Here is a 17,646-nt window from a genome sequence, read left to right on the forward strand (position 1 = left end):
AAATTCTGGCAAAATTCGGCGGTCGCGAGAGATTTTACTGTAAAATATTTATATATACCATTTTATAACATTGAGGTTAAACAATGATTCAATAACACTGACTGTAATGTGAATTAGTGACATTTTGACGCTCTTCTAGTGTGGTCATTTGTCATTGAGCCGCCGTAACAAGATTTTCATTTATTTGGTAATGAATAAATCAATTATTAGGTGCAATATGTTATTTTTATATATTAACTGTATTTTAGGATCAAAATAATTTTTGGCCATGGATAAATGGATGAACTTAAATAAGAATGGTAATGACGCAGATGATAATGCTACAAATTCTTCTCAGGCAGGACAAAGTATTGGAAAACGGCATCTAGTGTGCGAAAAAGAAAATATGATGAGTCTTTTCTTCAATTTGGCTTTACATTTCAAAATTGTAAGAGTAATGAACAACCTCTTTGTTTGATCTGCAATGAATTATTGGCTTCGGAGAATATGAAACCATCAAAATTAAAAAGACATCTTGAATTAACCGAAAGAATATTTTGAAAGACTGTTTATATCTATAAATAAAGAAAAGAAAATCTTTGAAAAATTTATAACCATTAATGAAAAATATTTACTAGCCTCATATGAAGTTTCATACAGTATTGCTAAAAATAAAAAGCCGTTCACCATTGGAGAAGATATTGTGTTACCTGCTGCTATTAAAATGGTAAAAATACTACATGGCAGAAAATATGGCGATGATATTTGAAAAATTCCTTTGTTGAACGACACTGTCTCGAATAGAATTTCTGATATTAACAAGGTTCAATTAGTACAACTTATTACAAGAATTAAACAAAGCCCAACATTTTCAATTCAGTTGGATGAAACAACTGATATTACTAAATTGGCTCAGTTGTTAGTATAAGTCAGGTATGTTTATAAAGAAAGCGTGGAGGAAAAATTATTATTTTGTCAACCTATGGAAGATCATACTACAGGGAAAGACATGTATTGTAAAGTTAAAGAATTTTTAAAAGCAATTTTTTCATTTTTCAAGCTACTAATTGTGATCATATAACTTTTACTCACTGCCTTTTTCACTGAGAGGCTCTTGCAGCAAAAAAATTAGCACCAGAATTAAACGGTGTGCTTCAGGATGCTGCTAAGATCATAAATTTTATTAAGAGCCATGCCTTTAACAGCCACTTATTTTCAAATCTCTTTAAAGGTACGGATTCCAACTACACAACTTTGTTATAACATGAAGAAGTAAGATGGTTGTCAAGAGCTCAAAGTTTAAGATGATTGTTATTAAAGGACGAGGTCGTAATAGTTTTAACCGAACGAAAATGTGAACTTGCTGCTTTTTTTCAAAATGACTTATGGCTATCCAAGCTGTGTTATTTGTCAGATATTTTTGCGAAGTTAAACGATATGAACATGTCTCTCCAAGGAAAAAATTGCGATATATTTACTTCAAATGATTAAATTGAAAGTTTTATTAAACAGATCAATATTTGGAAAAGTACGGTCGAAAAAAATTCGTTTGAAATGTCGACAGTGTCGACAATTTTATAGTCAAGAAAATTGATTGTAAAACTTTTATGGCAAAAATTATTGCATGTAGATCACTTAAAAGCACTAGATATACAGTTCCGTACATATTTTATATTAAATCTTGATTTCCAAAAAATAGTTTGGATTTAAAAGCCGTTTTGGATTGGCTAAGTGAGATTCATCACCTGCCACTTAAAGCTCAAGGGGAATTTGCTGCTGAGCTTTCGAGTGACTCAAACTTAAAACTACAAACACAATCGCTGATATGGCGTTAAATGTACTTCTGCCATTCAACACCACATATTTATGTGAAGTTACTTTCTCAGCTTTAACGCATATTAAATCCCAATATCGTTCAGCCCTAAAAAATATTAAAGAGGTCTTACGACCAGCAGTTTCAAACATCCGACCAAGATTTGATTTGTTATGCAATAAAAAACAGGCACATCCATCTCATTAAATTTTTTACTTATATTTTAATTTAATACGTACCACGCAACTACTTAAATGTATTCGAGCGAATTAAGACAGTCAGAGTCCACTTTTATTTTTGAAACTATAATAAATACAATTTTATAATTGTTTGTGCAATGTATATTGTTACCTAATAAATAAATCATAATTAATTTTTCTTTTATATTTGTATGGGGTCGTCAAAAATGGGGTCGTGAATGACAAAAGTTTAAGAAGCCCTGCTCTAGTCAAATGACTTTCGAGATCAAAGAAAACATCTACAAGTAAAAGTTATTGCTTTGTCAATAATGTGAGAACAAAGGGAAAGTAAATAAAGGAAATTTTTGCAAAACCTATTAGACATTAAGCAAGAATACATTTCTAGGGAGGTATCAGAAACATACTTTCAATATGATGAAAAAAGTCTGTTTATAAGAAATATATATCTACAGGTATTAGCGTAATTATAAATCTAAATAATAAGCCTGTTACCTTAAGCTGCGTCCACACCGACTCGACATTGTCGATCAACAAGCGACAAAAACTGCATCTGTCCACACCAGGGTCGACACAAATGTTTGTCGATCAGTCAAATCAACATGTCCGACGAAGAAGACGTAATTCTTGCTTGTGCCGCGTATATTATTATCGCGACCGACAAAAAAAGATTTTGGGTTCGATCAAGTCTTTAAAGTAGAACTAGATACAATACTAGTAATTTGATAGACGATTTAAAAAAAGATGAAATAAACATATTGAGCCATGAATACAGGTGCAACGGTGGTTTTAGAATTTTTTCTCGAATATCAGAAGGTGAATTTGAATATTTATTACTAAAAATCGGGCCAAAAATTTGTAAAGAAGACACCAATTATAGACCTGCCATTCCCATAAAGGAGCGTCTTGCTGTAGCATTACGATTTTCATCAACTGGAGATTCGTACCACTTACTAATGTATCGTTTCAAAATTTCAAAACGGGCAATTTTCAAAATTGTTGTGGAGGTGTGCGATGCCCTTATTGATGTATTACAAGACTATATTAAGATAAGCACTTTATTTGTTAAGATTTAACGAGATTTATATAAATATGAAAATATAGTTCTAGCTACTTCTTAAATCAAATTTTCATAACCATAATAAAGAATAAATAAGCTCAACAGTGGTAAAAATAAACTATAACCAAAACAAAACTAAATATTTAAACCCTAAATGAGAATAGTTCTGCGCATATCTATACTTATGACCGAGCTTATGAGGTATGACTTCCTGGAGATTGCAGTTGGGTGATGACACGATCTGCAGCTTCATCAGTTGTAAGGGCAGTAGTTGATTGGGCCGAAGTAGGGGGATTGCTAAAAGGAGAGCATGAGGAATATGATTCCGGGGAATGCATCGGTGAGGTCGTCAGTAAGCCACCTGAATTTGCTGTACTGGGAAAATATTGCTGTTGCTGAGAATGCTGAGATTGAGGATAATAGTGTTGTTGCTGAGCCTGAGAAAAATAATGCTGCTGTGGTTGTTGTGCTATGGGATAATTTTAATTTCCCAATTTTGCTTCAAACAGAAGTGTGTTTATTTTGTGTTGCACTGTAGCTTGAGCATAAGTAGGGGGCCAATTTTGCAATGTCACAGCCACTTCTTCGCCAAACACATCCTTTGATTGTTTTGTCGCTAATGTTTGCGTCATTATCTCGTAGGCTTCATTGACCATTGGGTTATCGCATTTCCTTTTTCTTGAAGGTACGTGGTCAAGAGCTGGCGACTTAAACTGTTTTTTTGTAGTTAAAATTTCCTTTGCTTTTTCAACATTATCGAACTTTATACACATTACTCCTCGTAGAGTCTTCAGAGTTGCCTTCTCCAGTATTTAAAATGGCATTTTGAGTATTCTCATCAGCAGTATTATCGACATCGTTGGCATCTTCCACTGCACCCACCCCTGATGAAACTGTTAGTACTATTGCTAGTTTGAAGTTTAAAAAATAAAATATATATATTTTTTTAATTTCAGATGCCTAAAAACGAAGCAGAATAGAAAGCCGTTGCCGAGGACTATTACAATCGTTGGAACTTTCCAAGCTGTGCCGGAGCTATGGATGGAAAACACATATCGTTGCAGGCTCCAATAAACAGTAGCAGTAAATTGTTTTGTTCGCCGTAGTCGATGCAAACTACAATTTTATTTATGCTAATGTTGGATGCCAAGGGCGCATTTCCGATGGAGGCGTGTTTTAGTAGTACTACGTTTAATAAGCTTCTAAAGAACAATACAATGCATTTACCTGGAGAAAATCAACTCCCAAATAGTGATCTAAAAAGCCCATATGTTTTTGTTGCAGACGACGCATTTCCTTTGTCAACAAACATAATGAAACCATATGCAGGAAGTCACACTAAAGGTTTTAGTGAAAGAGTATTTAATTATCGCCTCAGCAGAGCTCGAAGAATATCAGAAAATGTGATTGGCTTAATATCTAATATATTTTAGAATATTTCGCAAACCATTACTATTGGAAGCTCAAACTGCCCGCAAGGTAACGTTAGCAGGATGTTACTTGCACGACTTTCTTAGAAAAAGTGCATCTGAGAACATTTATAATCCCCCTGGAACATTCGATTCTGACTGCTCTGATTCAACTGCCGTTATTCCAGGAGCTTGGGGAAATAAAAATGGTAATGAGCCTGGCTTAGCAGATTTACCCAGAATACCCAGAAAAAGTGCAGTGCAGGTCCAACAAGTGAGAAACATATTAAGAGACTATTTTATGACACCCGAAGGAGAAGTTCCTTGGCAATACGAAATATGTTAAAGGCGTAACAGTGTTCTAAACAACCTGTCGTTTAAAAATAAAAATACCTAGATAAGCTCTCAAAGTCTACGTACCTGTGAATCCAACATCTCCCTGGGCTTATTTTTGTCTAGTAAAAATTTCGTACTTTCAAAAGCAAACCATTAACTTTTATACACATCCTCCGTACTAGAGCCAGATTTCTTGCTGTCCTTTATTTTTTTTACATTTTTTGTTCTACCGCTTGCTTCTCGATATTGAATTCTTTACCAATTTCCATAAGGGCATCGTTCCTCAAGTTCCTGTTCTTATAGTTTTTAGTTTTAGAATCCCATAGATTTGTTTTTAGTTTGTATGCCTCAATAAAGGCTATGACTTTAGCTTGTTCCCATTCCATTTCTCCAACGAAAACACACGGCCACGATGTCAACAAGGCAAGACGTCACTGAGTACCTACTTCTACATTAACACTTTCTCGCATGTCGAACGTCGAAAACCCGTCCACACACTAAAGTCGATCGACTGCCCTTTCATGTTTACCGACAAGCGATGGAAAACAAATCGACACACTAAGTCGACAACGTCGATAGACATAGTCGATCGACAGTGTCGACTCGGTGTGGACGCAGCTTTAGAACATTGAAAGGCTTTATAATGTTCTAAGCCTGTTACCATATGATACGACAAGGAGGAACTAATAATTAGAATATTTGAATTCAAATCTATGAAAGAAACTTTTTTTTTAATAAACATAAACAGAAATTATTTCTCAGAGTTCTACTCATACATCACTCTGGAAAATTGAAGAATGGGATTCACCTGACAAGAGGAACTTTCTGGGCAAACAGAAAGTTAACTCAGACACACCTTAAACAGAAACACCTCAGAAAATGTCTGACACAATGTCTGTAAAACACCTGAGCTTTGTGTCAAGAGAGAGTTTGATACTTAAGCTGAGTGAAATACATTAAAATAATCATTTATAAAAAATTATTTGACTTCACTGGATTTGTTAGGTACATGATGACAACTTTAATCAACAAACCTTATTAGAAACGAAGCATTACGTTGTAGCATTATGGAGCATTTTTTTAATAAGTAAACAGAAATTATTTTTTAGGTTTATACTTTTCATTTGAAATCTCTGGAATATTGAAGATTTTGATTTACCTAACACATAAAGTTTTCTGAGTAAATCAAAAAATGCTTCAAAGGTTAAAACACTGTTTTTATGTAATGATGGATTTACCCGAAGGGAAAGGTTGCAAACTATTCGGAGGGAGAAGAAAATATTAGTCTGGAATATAGAAAAATTATAAAAAACCACTATAAAATTATGACTGACGTCCAAAATCATAAGCTCTTCTTATATTAATGTTAAGCAATAAAATATTTAACCCATCATATTTTTTCCAGCAACTTCAATATTTTGCCAAGATATTGATGCTCTTGATATTGCAAATGTTTGTGCTAAAAATACCAACTCATTAACAGAAAATATATAATTTTAAAAATGACAAATAAAAACTCTCACGAACAATCGATACTATTCATAAATAGAAATTAAGAAATATCAATATTGAGCAACAACACTTTAACTTATAACGTGTTTTTTCAGGTTCTTTAATATTCAAACCATATTGATGCTAATGATAATTAAAATGTTTCTGATAAAGATACCAACTCATCTACATAGAAGTAAACATCAGTTTAGTAATGACAAGTACAGACTCTTATGCTGATATGATATTCTAAATAGGAACCGCAAATAGAGTCTCTTTCAAGCTATTTGATTCCTTCCAGGGCCATCAGATGATACAGAGTTTAATATAATTTTAATACCTTTATTCAGTTCTTCCTGGATTTCCTAAGTTATGTAATTATCAGGATTGATATAAGATCCTGAACGTTTTTACCAGATTCCATTTCAGATTCCAACTAAAACAACAACACTATTTCAAAACATGCCTTGATCTTATATTAGCCTACGTACATTAACTGACATATAAAAATAATTTTTTTAATTAAAGTACTTAGCCCGATTCACAATCAAAAATTTCATTATCACTTAAAAGTTTAAAGTTATTGATGTCACTGTATTCTATGTAGTTGTCATCTAAAAAATATCTTCCATATTCTACTAATCGAGAAACTGCACACATCATTTTAGCATTTGGAACTGTGTTATTATATTTTCCTATGAGAGCAATAAGAAGTGTGTCTGGATACCCTTCAATTGTGATGTTCCAGCCTCTTCCTTCGAACATGGTTGCTTCAGAACCACCGATCAAAAAATTGTATTTAATATCAATGAAATGCTTGATAAGATCGTTTTGTTGGATGTTTTTTATAGTTTTTATGCAGCTTGATATAGTGGTGCATGCAGGAGTTCCAGTATCGGTAATAAAAACTTTCTTAGAAGGACTCGACCATGGGAACTTTTTGGTTGGAATTTTAGTCCAAGCATCTCTGTCCATATAGTGTGGAACTATTTCAGGTTTGGAAGTGATTATCAATATTTCATTCTTGTTTTCTTCATTATTTTTTGCTATAAGGAACCAGCCTAGCAATATTGTAAATGCTATTATTATAATTGCCACTATAATTGCTCGATATTTGATTGCAGAAACCAAGGAACCTGTGAACAAATTAATGGTGTTAGAGATGGCCTTACAAGCAACTTGGCGAGTCAACTACTTACGTTTACTAAAATTTGAAAGTTTATACCATTACCCGCCCCAGAACACTAGGTAAAAGTATAGAAACACTTTGGAAAGAACATAGAGGTACTAAAAGAAACACTGCAAATACTACATACAAATCAAGGCCACAAAGTCTACATCTTAGGTTTTTAAGAGCATAATAATAATGTAAAAATGTGTCAAATATTCATATTGAATATATCAAATCTCCATCTACCTTATGTACTTTCAGTCAAAAAATAACTTAAATTGCCTAGAAATTCATGTCTGTTTTTCAAGGAAAATTAGATTCTTCCGATTGAAAAATTATTTCAATCATGTAAAGAAAAACAAAAGCTGACAAACTGTTTCAATTACTGTTTCTGTAACAATTACCTAAAAGATTCAACAATAGATATCAGCAAAGTGGTTCACCGGTAAGAAAAAAATTACTAGTTTTACTAACCTCATTGATCGACTAATTTTGTCTTCCTAAAATGATTAAAAAACTAGCTTTAAATATTTTTTTAGAAAATTTAATGATCTTCATGGTAAATAAAGACAAATAGGATTACCTTTAATATTTTATTAATATCAACTCAAATATATTTGAATAAATAAAAAGAACATAAATAAATATCAATTTATCCAACCTTTTGAGGACAACTATAATTGACAACAACTCCTCCATCTTTCTTTACTTTATAGCACACATCACTAGAATAATGATTAACTTCCTCAGTAACTTTTGCAAACAAAAACGCCCCAGGACTATCAGTGGGTTCAGTCTGGTTATGGTTTACCACCATATGCCTTGAATAGTTCAGTCCTTTATCAGGAGCCTGCAAAATGATTCTATCTAAAGCTAATAACATGCTGGAACTTGGGACATTTTCACTAAAATTCCCTATGAAAGCAATATCAACGGTATCGTTTCTAATATCTTCATTTGCCACTGCCCAGCCTCTACCTGAGTAAATCCTTCTGTCACCGCCTATAAGAAAATTATAACTTATATCTATCATATTGAGGAAATCCATATGCATTTTTTGTATTTCTCTTATCCTCAAGCAACAACTAGAGAAGTCTGTACATGTTAATCCTCCCGTATGCTTGATAACAACTACAGATGGTGCTGGGATGGAAACGTAGGGTCCTTTAGGTTCTGCTGCCCCCCATATTTCTCTGCTAATAATCGTTCTATAGCTAGGGGTGCTGGCAGGAGGTACAGTCGTAATAATATCTCCACCTGTTTTATTCTTTGGCAGCACCAACCAGATAGTAACCAAGATTATTAGGATGAGAACCAGGATACCAAGGCTAGCTGAAAAAATAAGTTTTCTTCCTCTACTGGATTCTTTTTCTTTGGAGCTGGATGGCATGCATGCTAAAACAGGTTTCACGTGTTAGTTCATAGAAGGATATTAAATGCTCCCCGCTTATGCACTTGTGGAAAAGGCACAGGTGATGGTAGAAAATGTACGATACAATATTATGATAGACAGAGACATATTGGTTACTTTCTCCAGACAAATATGGCATAAATATGGTAAAATTTTTCAATAAAGTTCTTAAAAAGAAATGTTGCTGATCGTGTGTATTGAGCCAATATGTGTGAGAAAAATCTGATTTTAAGATAATTTGGATAGTAATAGAGGAATTGAATACGGAAAATATGAGGAATGCTAAAAAATTCAATGCTTTTCTTATTTTTAGGTATAGCAACTCATACAGACTTAAATACAATTGAGAATTGTGGTGAAGTAAATTTTCGTTTGAAGTGAGACTTAAGAGGGTTGATTTTTGAGCGGATTAATGATTAAATTTTAAAAGAAGAATTGAGGTGAGTATCATGATCTCGCATATCATTGAGGAGGTCATGGTATATAGTCAGCTAAACCATTTTGGAAAAATTATATTTAAAAATGATTTAGTTATTGATAGCGAGATGCCAGGTGGTAATAATGAAGAAAAAGTTAAAGACTTTCTAAATATTTTCTTCTTTTAGACATACTAATATTGCATCAAGAAAAAGTAGACTCAGAAATTGAAAAATTTATGAGGGTTAAAGGAGCGATAGTACTGATCCTAATATATTCTTCAACGTTAACTGAATCTATTATTCAACTGTTAAATACAGCAAAATAAACCAGAACTTCATGAAGTTATTAAAAAATCGAGAAAATTTAAGTTCTTGTTCTTTCCTATTTCTTGCTCTGCAGGTGTCCTTATGTCCTGCAAGTTATTAATTATTTCAGAATATATAGAATATACAGGATGATAATGGGTAAAGGTGTGGATGCCAAGATGAAAGTTAAGTTTAATTGATCGTAATTAATTAAGTGATGATCGACTTTAAAAATCGTACATAATTTCATGATTTTAAAGCATTTTAGGATAAAGAAATACTAGTAGCCAGCTTTAATAATAGTATATTTAAATTCAAAAAAGTCGAGACATAGATGCCTATGAGATATACATAATGTTGTTATATTAATATTATAATAGCATATATTTTACCCTAATTTTAAAAGCATTTAATGGTATATTGCACATTATATGGTATATATTAGTAATTTTTTTGGTATAAATAATATAATCTTATCACAGTCCACTTAAGGTTAAACAAAAATCTCAGAAAACAGTCGAATTACATTACAAATACTTCACTCATTTACATGATTTTACAGCTGACCTTTGGTGGCCAAAAAAATATATTTCTTTAATTATATTGAGCAAAGTAGATGCGCTAAACTGAATCCAACGTAAAATAATGACTGCGCCACAATGTCTCACCCAGTTCCCTGCACTGCGACGTCGCACCGGCTTCTCCAACTACCTCAGTCGGAACTTAAACCCAGAAAATCCGATATTTCACTCACTCTTCATCACTCAGACGTCAGTATTAGTAGAATTGGCGAATGAAAAATTCGCTTTTCAATATTTAAAAAATAATTTAAGATACTTAAAGGAATTTGAACTTAGCCAACTGTGGAAAGTGGATCAGTAGACGAGTCGAGTGAGTTCAGAACAAGGTTGGCGGTCCCAAGTCCGGATAAAGAAGGAGGATCCGGGTCAACTTTGTTGCATTGAAAAAAGCGTACAAGCAGACGATCGATAACTGCAAAGAAAAATATAATGAGAAAGTGAAGAACGAGCTTCTCAATTGCTCAAATGGATCAAGATCGTTATGGTTAGTAGTAAAAGCAGTTGGTCAAGGCTTCTATTGGTTAAAAATTCCACAATTTTTTAGAGGTGACGGTTAGATTGCAATGATCGCAAAGGAAGAGACACTTGCTGGGTCAGATGCCAAGAGAAGTTGCTTCGACGGCAGAGATTATTTTCCATCACAGAGAGCTTGAAAAAGTTCTCAACAGCTTGAAGATTAACAAGGCTACTGGCCTTGATAAGATTTCTGATAAGGTTTTCTCTTTCATTCAGAAGAAGGTCTCTTTCCTGGAGACTTGAAATTTGCACGGATTCAACCAATACCCAAAAAAGGAAAAAATATGGTGCTCATCAATTACCGTCCGATTGCTTTAGTCCAGGCAGTCGCCAAGGGGACAAAAGAAATCGTCAACCAATAAATTTTGAAATATCTGGAGTCCACCAACATCATATGGTTTTCAAAAATACAGATCTACTGGCAATATGTTAGCCTATGTTACGCATGTTTGGACCGAAGCTATCAAGAAATATGATGAATCTCGTGGAATAGCTCTTCATATTTCAAAGGCATTCGATAGGATCTGGCATAAAAGCTTCTTAAGTAAACTGTATTCTTATGGCCTACCACCAACTCTCGTTGCTTGGCTTAGAAGCTTCCTCAAGAATCGATCCATCCAGGTTGTCATTGATAAATACACCTCGCAGAGGTTTCAAAATTAACGCTGATACCTCTCAGAGATCCTTCTTGTCCCTTACTCTTTTCCTGTTATATATCGGCCTTCTAATCCAGTTTACATCTTTGCTAATACATTGTGTCTTCCATCAAGTCGCCCAACCACATGACTTTAGTTGACATCCAGTGTCATAGGTGTTGCAGGTAACAACTATTAATACTAAACTTAACATCATTTTGGAGTGGTGTGATGAGTGCAATCTGGTTGAGTTTATGTGCAATTAAGACTAAGGCTGCTAAGACTAAAGAATGCTGCCTCTGTCTTCACAAGCCTTACTATGTCCGGGCTTACTTTGCCCCTGTCTTCGTCAATTTGCTTGTTAGGTGTATAGATAGTAGCGGGAATAGCTAAGGCGGCTTCTTAAAAACTTGGGGCTCTCTTTAAAGCGAAAAGAATGTTTTCAACGCAACAGATTTTGACCCTTTAAAAGCTCAGATTCGTCCATCTCTTAAGTATTGCTCCCACATATGGCTCTGCACTCAAACACACTTGATTGCTTGATTTCATCCAGAAGAGAGCCATACGTCTTATAGGACAGCTAGAGCCAACTAGAGGTTTGGACAGTTTAGCCCATAGAAGGAAGGTAGCGGACTTGAGCCTTTTTTATCGATACCTTCACGGAGACGCTATATCCAACTAGCCTATATCATTCTACCCAGAGCTATACATGCAAGATCTACTCCATAGACAAATGTGACTCATAAATGTCAAGTGCATCTGCACACACTTGGAACGTCACTATATCGGTTCTCTCTTTTATGGGAAAGTGCAAGTCTGTGGAATCAACTCGTAACGCACGGCTTTTCCAAACATTACAACTTCCAGAACTTTAGGAAATATATCCACAGACATCTTCATAGCATTAACACAACTTGTGACAGTTAAGTATCATAGGGTTTGCTCTTTTGTGCCAGTGTATTTTATTAAAAAAAAGAAAAACCATAGTCCGCTCACAGATCCAATAATCAGGCTCGGATAAGACCTCAGTCCTTTGGACGTCCAAGTGATATGAAAATAGATTAACTCCTAGAGACATTTCAGGGACGTGTTTGTCGAAAAGTACGGGTCTTAAATAGGATCATCTCAACTTGATCACATAGAAGTCCTTTGGATAGTACTATAAACATACAGGAGACTCATTGGCTGTTCAGTGTGTTTAAAATTAGTTGCAAATGGATTTACAATTTTTAGGGAAACTATAGTAGATGTATTATAGAAAAAAGGGTTTTATGGAGCCCAGTTTATCCATGTTTGGTGTCCTATTTATATATACAGTGTGTTAGGGGTTCGATTTCCGATACTTTACCCACGTACTGTACATCCAATTTTATCGACAAAAAACCATATAGATGGGGGTCGCTCTCTTCGCCCCTTTGAATGAGCACACATTGATACTAATTATGTGCCATGGATTGGACGTAGAGGTACAATCGCCTGGCCACCTCATTCTCCGGATTTCACTTATCCGGATTTCTTTTTTTGGGGAACTATGAGAACATAAAGTTTACCAGTAAGTTCCAGAAAGCAAGAAAGAGCTCCTTCCAAGGATTATTATTACAGCTGAGGATATTAAAAACGATCGAGAAATGATTATGAAAGCTACTCAGCAGGTTGGATTGAGGGCAATAACTTGCCATCAGAATAATGGTGGGGAATAAGTTTTTAATAAAAGCCTTTTTTAATTAAATGTTGTTTTCACATTTCACATAATGCGTACTATTTTTCGCCCTTGCCTCTCCCTATCGTAAATATACCCCTGTCCCTTAATGGAATGTTGCCTTAGGATTTTTTTTTGTCAATTTTTACCTATTTTTGTTAGGCCATTTACATAAACTATTTGAGTAAGTGGTGATAATAATTTGATTTTTATTTGCTATAGATTATTGTCTACAAAAAAAATATGTGATACGGGCCTGGTGTGTAAGTTAAACCATAATAACTGAAAAGCTGTTACCACATATTTTAACAAAATCAAAGTTTTCGTTTTTTATTTTGAGTAAATTCTTAGTTAAATTGGTTTTAAAAACTAGTAAATTTAAAATAAGACCACTTTTATGCATGTAGAGGGCAAAAGCAAAATATTTCAACATGCAGGTATCGACCAGAAAAACCCAACCCCTTGGCATCTTCAAAGAACCAATAAGATATAAACTTGGCATGGAAAATAAAATAATAAAACAAATCATGTCGTTCGAGTACCTAGGCATAAAAATTACCTCAAGCGAAAATAGAACAGATAGAGTAGAAGAACAAGCTCAGAAAGCCAGTTGAATTTCAGGTGTACTCAGCACATTATCTGGACAATATGTAACACGAGCAAAAATTCAAACATTAAAATATTTAAAACCTGTATTAAACCAATACTAGCAAACGCTATAAAAACAAGAGCTGATAACAAAATAACAAAAAACGCCCTACGAACCATAGAAACGAAAATACTCAGGAGCATTTCAGGGTACACAATAAGAGACAGAAAGAGAAACAGACTGGCAAAAATCGCTAGAGATGGAAGACTATGGACGAGACGTCCCCCCTCCAAAGAGATGGATGGTGTCATGGACCTCAAGATCTCAAGAGTATTATGTTAGAAAATACAAGCTTAAGACTTGCAATATGAAGAGAAAGAAGAAGAATAATTCAACAACTTCACTTACAGGTTTAGCATTAGGTTCCACTAAAAAGTTTAAAAGGAATGACAAGAATACATTTTGATACACTAAAAGTGGAACATTCTAAACATTTACAACACAGCTTTGGTTAAATACATATGATTCTATATAAAAAATTTAAACTAATTTTCTTTAACAATACTTTACATTATAACAACGTCTCCTCCTAGCTAATTTCCAATAATCTCATTTGAATAATATTTCCACTTTACCACCTCCCTGTACAAATACTCCCCAGGACTATCAGTATTCTCTGTCTGATTATGGCACACCACTCTCACATTGGCATCCAAATACCCACTGTTCACCCCAATATCTATTAGCCATGGTCCAGTCGCCACCGTTATCTCCCCCGGAACCACTTCATTATAATTCCCCATAAAAGCAATATCGATGCTATCGTTTCTTTGGCTATTTTGCTCTTTCCACCCTCTACCCTCATAGACATTCCAATCAGCTCCTATCACAAAATTGTATCGTAAATCCGGCAGTTTTTCCACACCGACATCGTAGTTTTGCAATTGCTTCATTTCCGCAAAACAGTCGCTAACATGCGTGCACATATCTGTTTTGGTATGTTTAATTATCACCAAAGAAACTGGAGTAATCAGGGCAGGAATTTTCTCCCCTGAATCCCTAGCACCCCAGTTTTCTCTAGTGAATAAATTGTGTATAATGTGATGTTTAGTGGTGGTGCTTGGCGTACTTGTGGTTGTTTCATACGTTGACGTGGTAACAAAGTGAAGAATAGTGAAGGTAATAATGCCAAGGAGTAACAAGATGCCGATCGAGAAGCTGATCAACTTGGAATGTCTTCTGATCAGGATGGTGACCCTTGATGGGGAGGTTTTCTCTGACGGGGCGCTCTTCGGAGGGTTGGTGGAAACTATAACAAGGGAGAAACCGTGTTAGGTCCTTGTTAAGTATTGGTAGATGAAGAAAATAATTACATTTTTAAAAATTGACGAACCCATTTGAGCCACTGCTTTTCTGCCACAACTTTCTAACACTTAAGCAAAAGCATTATTACCACTATTAACTAGTATGATCTTACAATAACTAAAGGATACAAATATTTAAAAACTGGTAATATGGCAAGTAAACTTTTAGTTCGTGTAAAAGCTTAAGCCTTAGAATTGTCTTTAAGTTCTTTGAGGGTTAGGGTTAGATTTTCACCTATGAATCTCTAAAAATTACAGACTTTTACCTGCAGTGCACCCTGGCACTTACAGGGTGACAAATTCCGTAAGGGTCGCAAAATTTGAACCATAAAAGTCGAGAAAAATGTGTACATAACTTAAGTGAATTTTTCGACGGATCTGTTAAATAAAAGTGATCTATGGATCTTGGAAGTGTTTTTACCTACATTCATTTGAATGGATTCGTCTTTGTTTATTGAAGAACGTTTAAAGGTTTGTTCTCACTGCAAATTTCTTACAAGTTTGAAACTGTTTCCAAACGATTCTTGATGGACATGCGAAAAATATTACAACTTCTGATTGATTTGAAGCTGTCTGTGCGAACATCAAATACGGGAAGTCGATATTAAAAAAAAGAAGAGCAGGAATAATAACTTTACTTTTTTATGCCAGTGGGAAATGGGAAAATAAATGAAACATAAACAAAAAAAATGTACACTAAATCCTTAAAATAGGTGTATATTATTAATAGAGTTTAAAATTGTGTAACTATTTGCTACTTCAGGGCAATAGTTACGTTTTGCTACTTCTAATAAATTGGGACACTGTTTCATCACAATAGTTTTGATTGTTGGGCCTTCTCCGTTCTTCAAGTACATCTTCTTTAGAAGTCTGTCGGAATCAACAAAATTCTGATACTTCAGATTCTTCCTACGATTCAAAATCACTCATTTCCTTAATGTGTATTTTTAGATTAATCCAACAATTTAAAATACAATTTTTCAAAACGAATATCAGGGACTATACAAAATGACAAAACACAAACAACAATTTAGAGGTTATTTTCACATTCCGAAGATCGGCGTTGACTGGCTATATGAACTCTCTGACACTTTGCTTGAAATAAATCCGAAAACAAGTCTGACTATCAGATGACGATCAGAAATTTGTGTAAGAACATCAAACTTTTGATTTGAAACCGATCAGAACTTTCTGTCGAACGCATTTTACTTTATTGCTCATGTGTATTTGTTGAAAACTTGTTACTTACTGCTGTGAGAATAAACCTTAAATGATCATCTCAAGAGAAAGAAGCAGCTTCATTTTTAAATACAGCTCAATCATTGTACCATTTTTCATCGGACTTACGAATTGCTTGGCAGCTCTACAAACTCAAGCTGAAATAAACCTTCCCGAAGATGCGATTATGTGACAAGAAACTACCTAAAACAGCATTCGTGCGGATCTTTTGGCATTTTTAATTTTTAGAATTCCATGCAGTTAATAAAAAATTGCAGAAAGTTCGTATCAGCATAGCTGGTGTAATAAACGACTATCGTTGACTGATTGAGGTGGTAGCTGATACATGAATGGAGTTCCAAATTTCAGAAGAAAAAGCGTTGAGCATTCCAGACGACTGTTTCCAGAAAAAGAATGTTGCAGTTTGACGAATCACGAGATGGGAGTTCAGTTGTCAGGTAGTAATAATTTTCAGATGAATATTTTTAATATCATCTTTGACAACGTCGATTTTGAACTCTTCCAGACGAATGTATTATACAGCGTGTCCATTTAGTACTCTCTTCCTCCATTGTGGCTGTATTTTTGAAGCAACAAAATTATTTTTTTTGTATACAGGGGGTAAGGAAAAGCTACATTTTAAAATTGTTTTGACTTATACAGGGTGTTCAAAAAAGGCGTGAACAGTAGAAATATATATATTTTTTAAATAAAATACTTGGAAAAATGACTGTAAAAAAATTCATGATTCAAATGGCTCATGGCTCATAAAAAGTTAAGATAGGAATCTGAAACTCATTTTATCCCATAACGAATAGTTATGGATCGATAGCCTCTTAAAGTTGAAAAAAGTCTATTTTTAACTGTCCTTAATTAAAAAACTACATCAAATTGCTTAAATTTTGACGCGGAGTCAGAAAATCAAATATGATGTACGATGATTTATTAAAAAAAAAACTTAAAATTCTTCTGCCACGCCTTATGTGGACACCCTGTATATATAAAAAATAATAATATATAAAATATAGTTTTTTTTCATCCCCTGTATACAAAAATATTTTTTTTTACTTCAAAAATTCAGCTACAATGGAGGAAAAGAGTAGTAAATGGACACGCTGTATAATAGTGGAAATAGCATATCTTATATTAAATTCTATTATTTGCTTCGTTTGAATAGTTTGGCTCTTCGATGCATTGGGTCAGATTTACTTAAACGGTAGTAAGGACTGAATTTACCAGTTTTCAGCACAAAAATTCAGACGTGTTGGTTTTTAACATGATGCATTAAAACTTAATCTTGACGCAGCAGTTATCTTTTTGTTTCTCGAGATTTTACAAGAGATAAGTACCCTATCCTTTGAAATGTGCTTTTCTGTTTTCTTCATTAATTTATGTTCTTAATAAAATATAATTGGATACTTATACGGAATATCTGTCACATTTTCTGAGCAC

General features: G+C 34.1%; 2 protein-coding genes across 2 annotated transcripts in view; both read right to left on the bottom strand.

Moving 5' to 3' along the window:
- Nucleotides 1-6,816: 6,816 nt before the first annotated feature.
- On the bottom strand, nucleotides 6,817-7,260 carry LOC126735210 (peptidoglycan-recognition protein LF-like). The gene has a single exon (XM_050439161.1). The coding sequence runs from the start codon at nucleotides 7,258-7,260 to the stop codon at nucleotides 6,817-6,819; it is 444 nt and encodes a 147-aa protein (XP_050295118.1).
- Nucleotides 7,261-8,035: 775 nt separating this feature from the next.
- Nucleotides 8,036-17,646, bottom strand: part of LOC126735211 (uncharacterized) — a 58,269-nt gene continuing 48,658 nt past the window's right edge. The window contains exons 4-5 of the mRNA XM_050439162.1: nucleotides 14,207-14,921; nucleotides 8,036-8,835 (exon numbers count right to left, since the gene is read on the bottom strand). Coding sequence (XP_050295119.1) covers nucleotides 8,109-8,835; nucleotides 14,207-14,921 — 1,442 coding nt within the window. The 3' untranslated portion in view covers nucleotides 8,036-8,108. The remainder of the gene's footprint in view (nucleotides 8,836-14,206; nucleotides 14,922-17,646) is intronic.

Source organism: Anthonomus grandis, chromosome 4 (assembly GCF_022605725.1).
Source record: "Anthonomus grandis grandis chromosome 4, icAntGran1.3, whole genome shotgun sequence".
Lineage (NCBI taxonomy): Eukaryota > Metazoa > Arthropoda > Insecta > Coleoptera > Curculionidae > Anthonomus > Anthonomus grandis.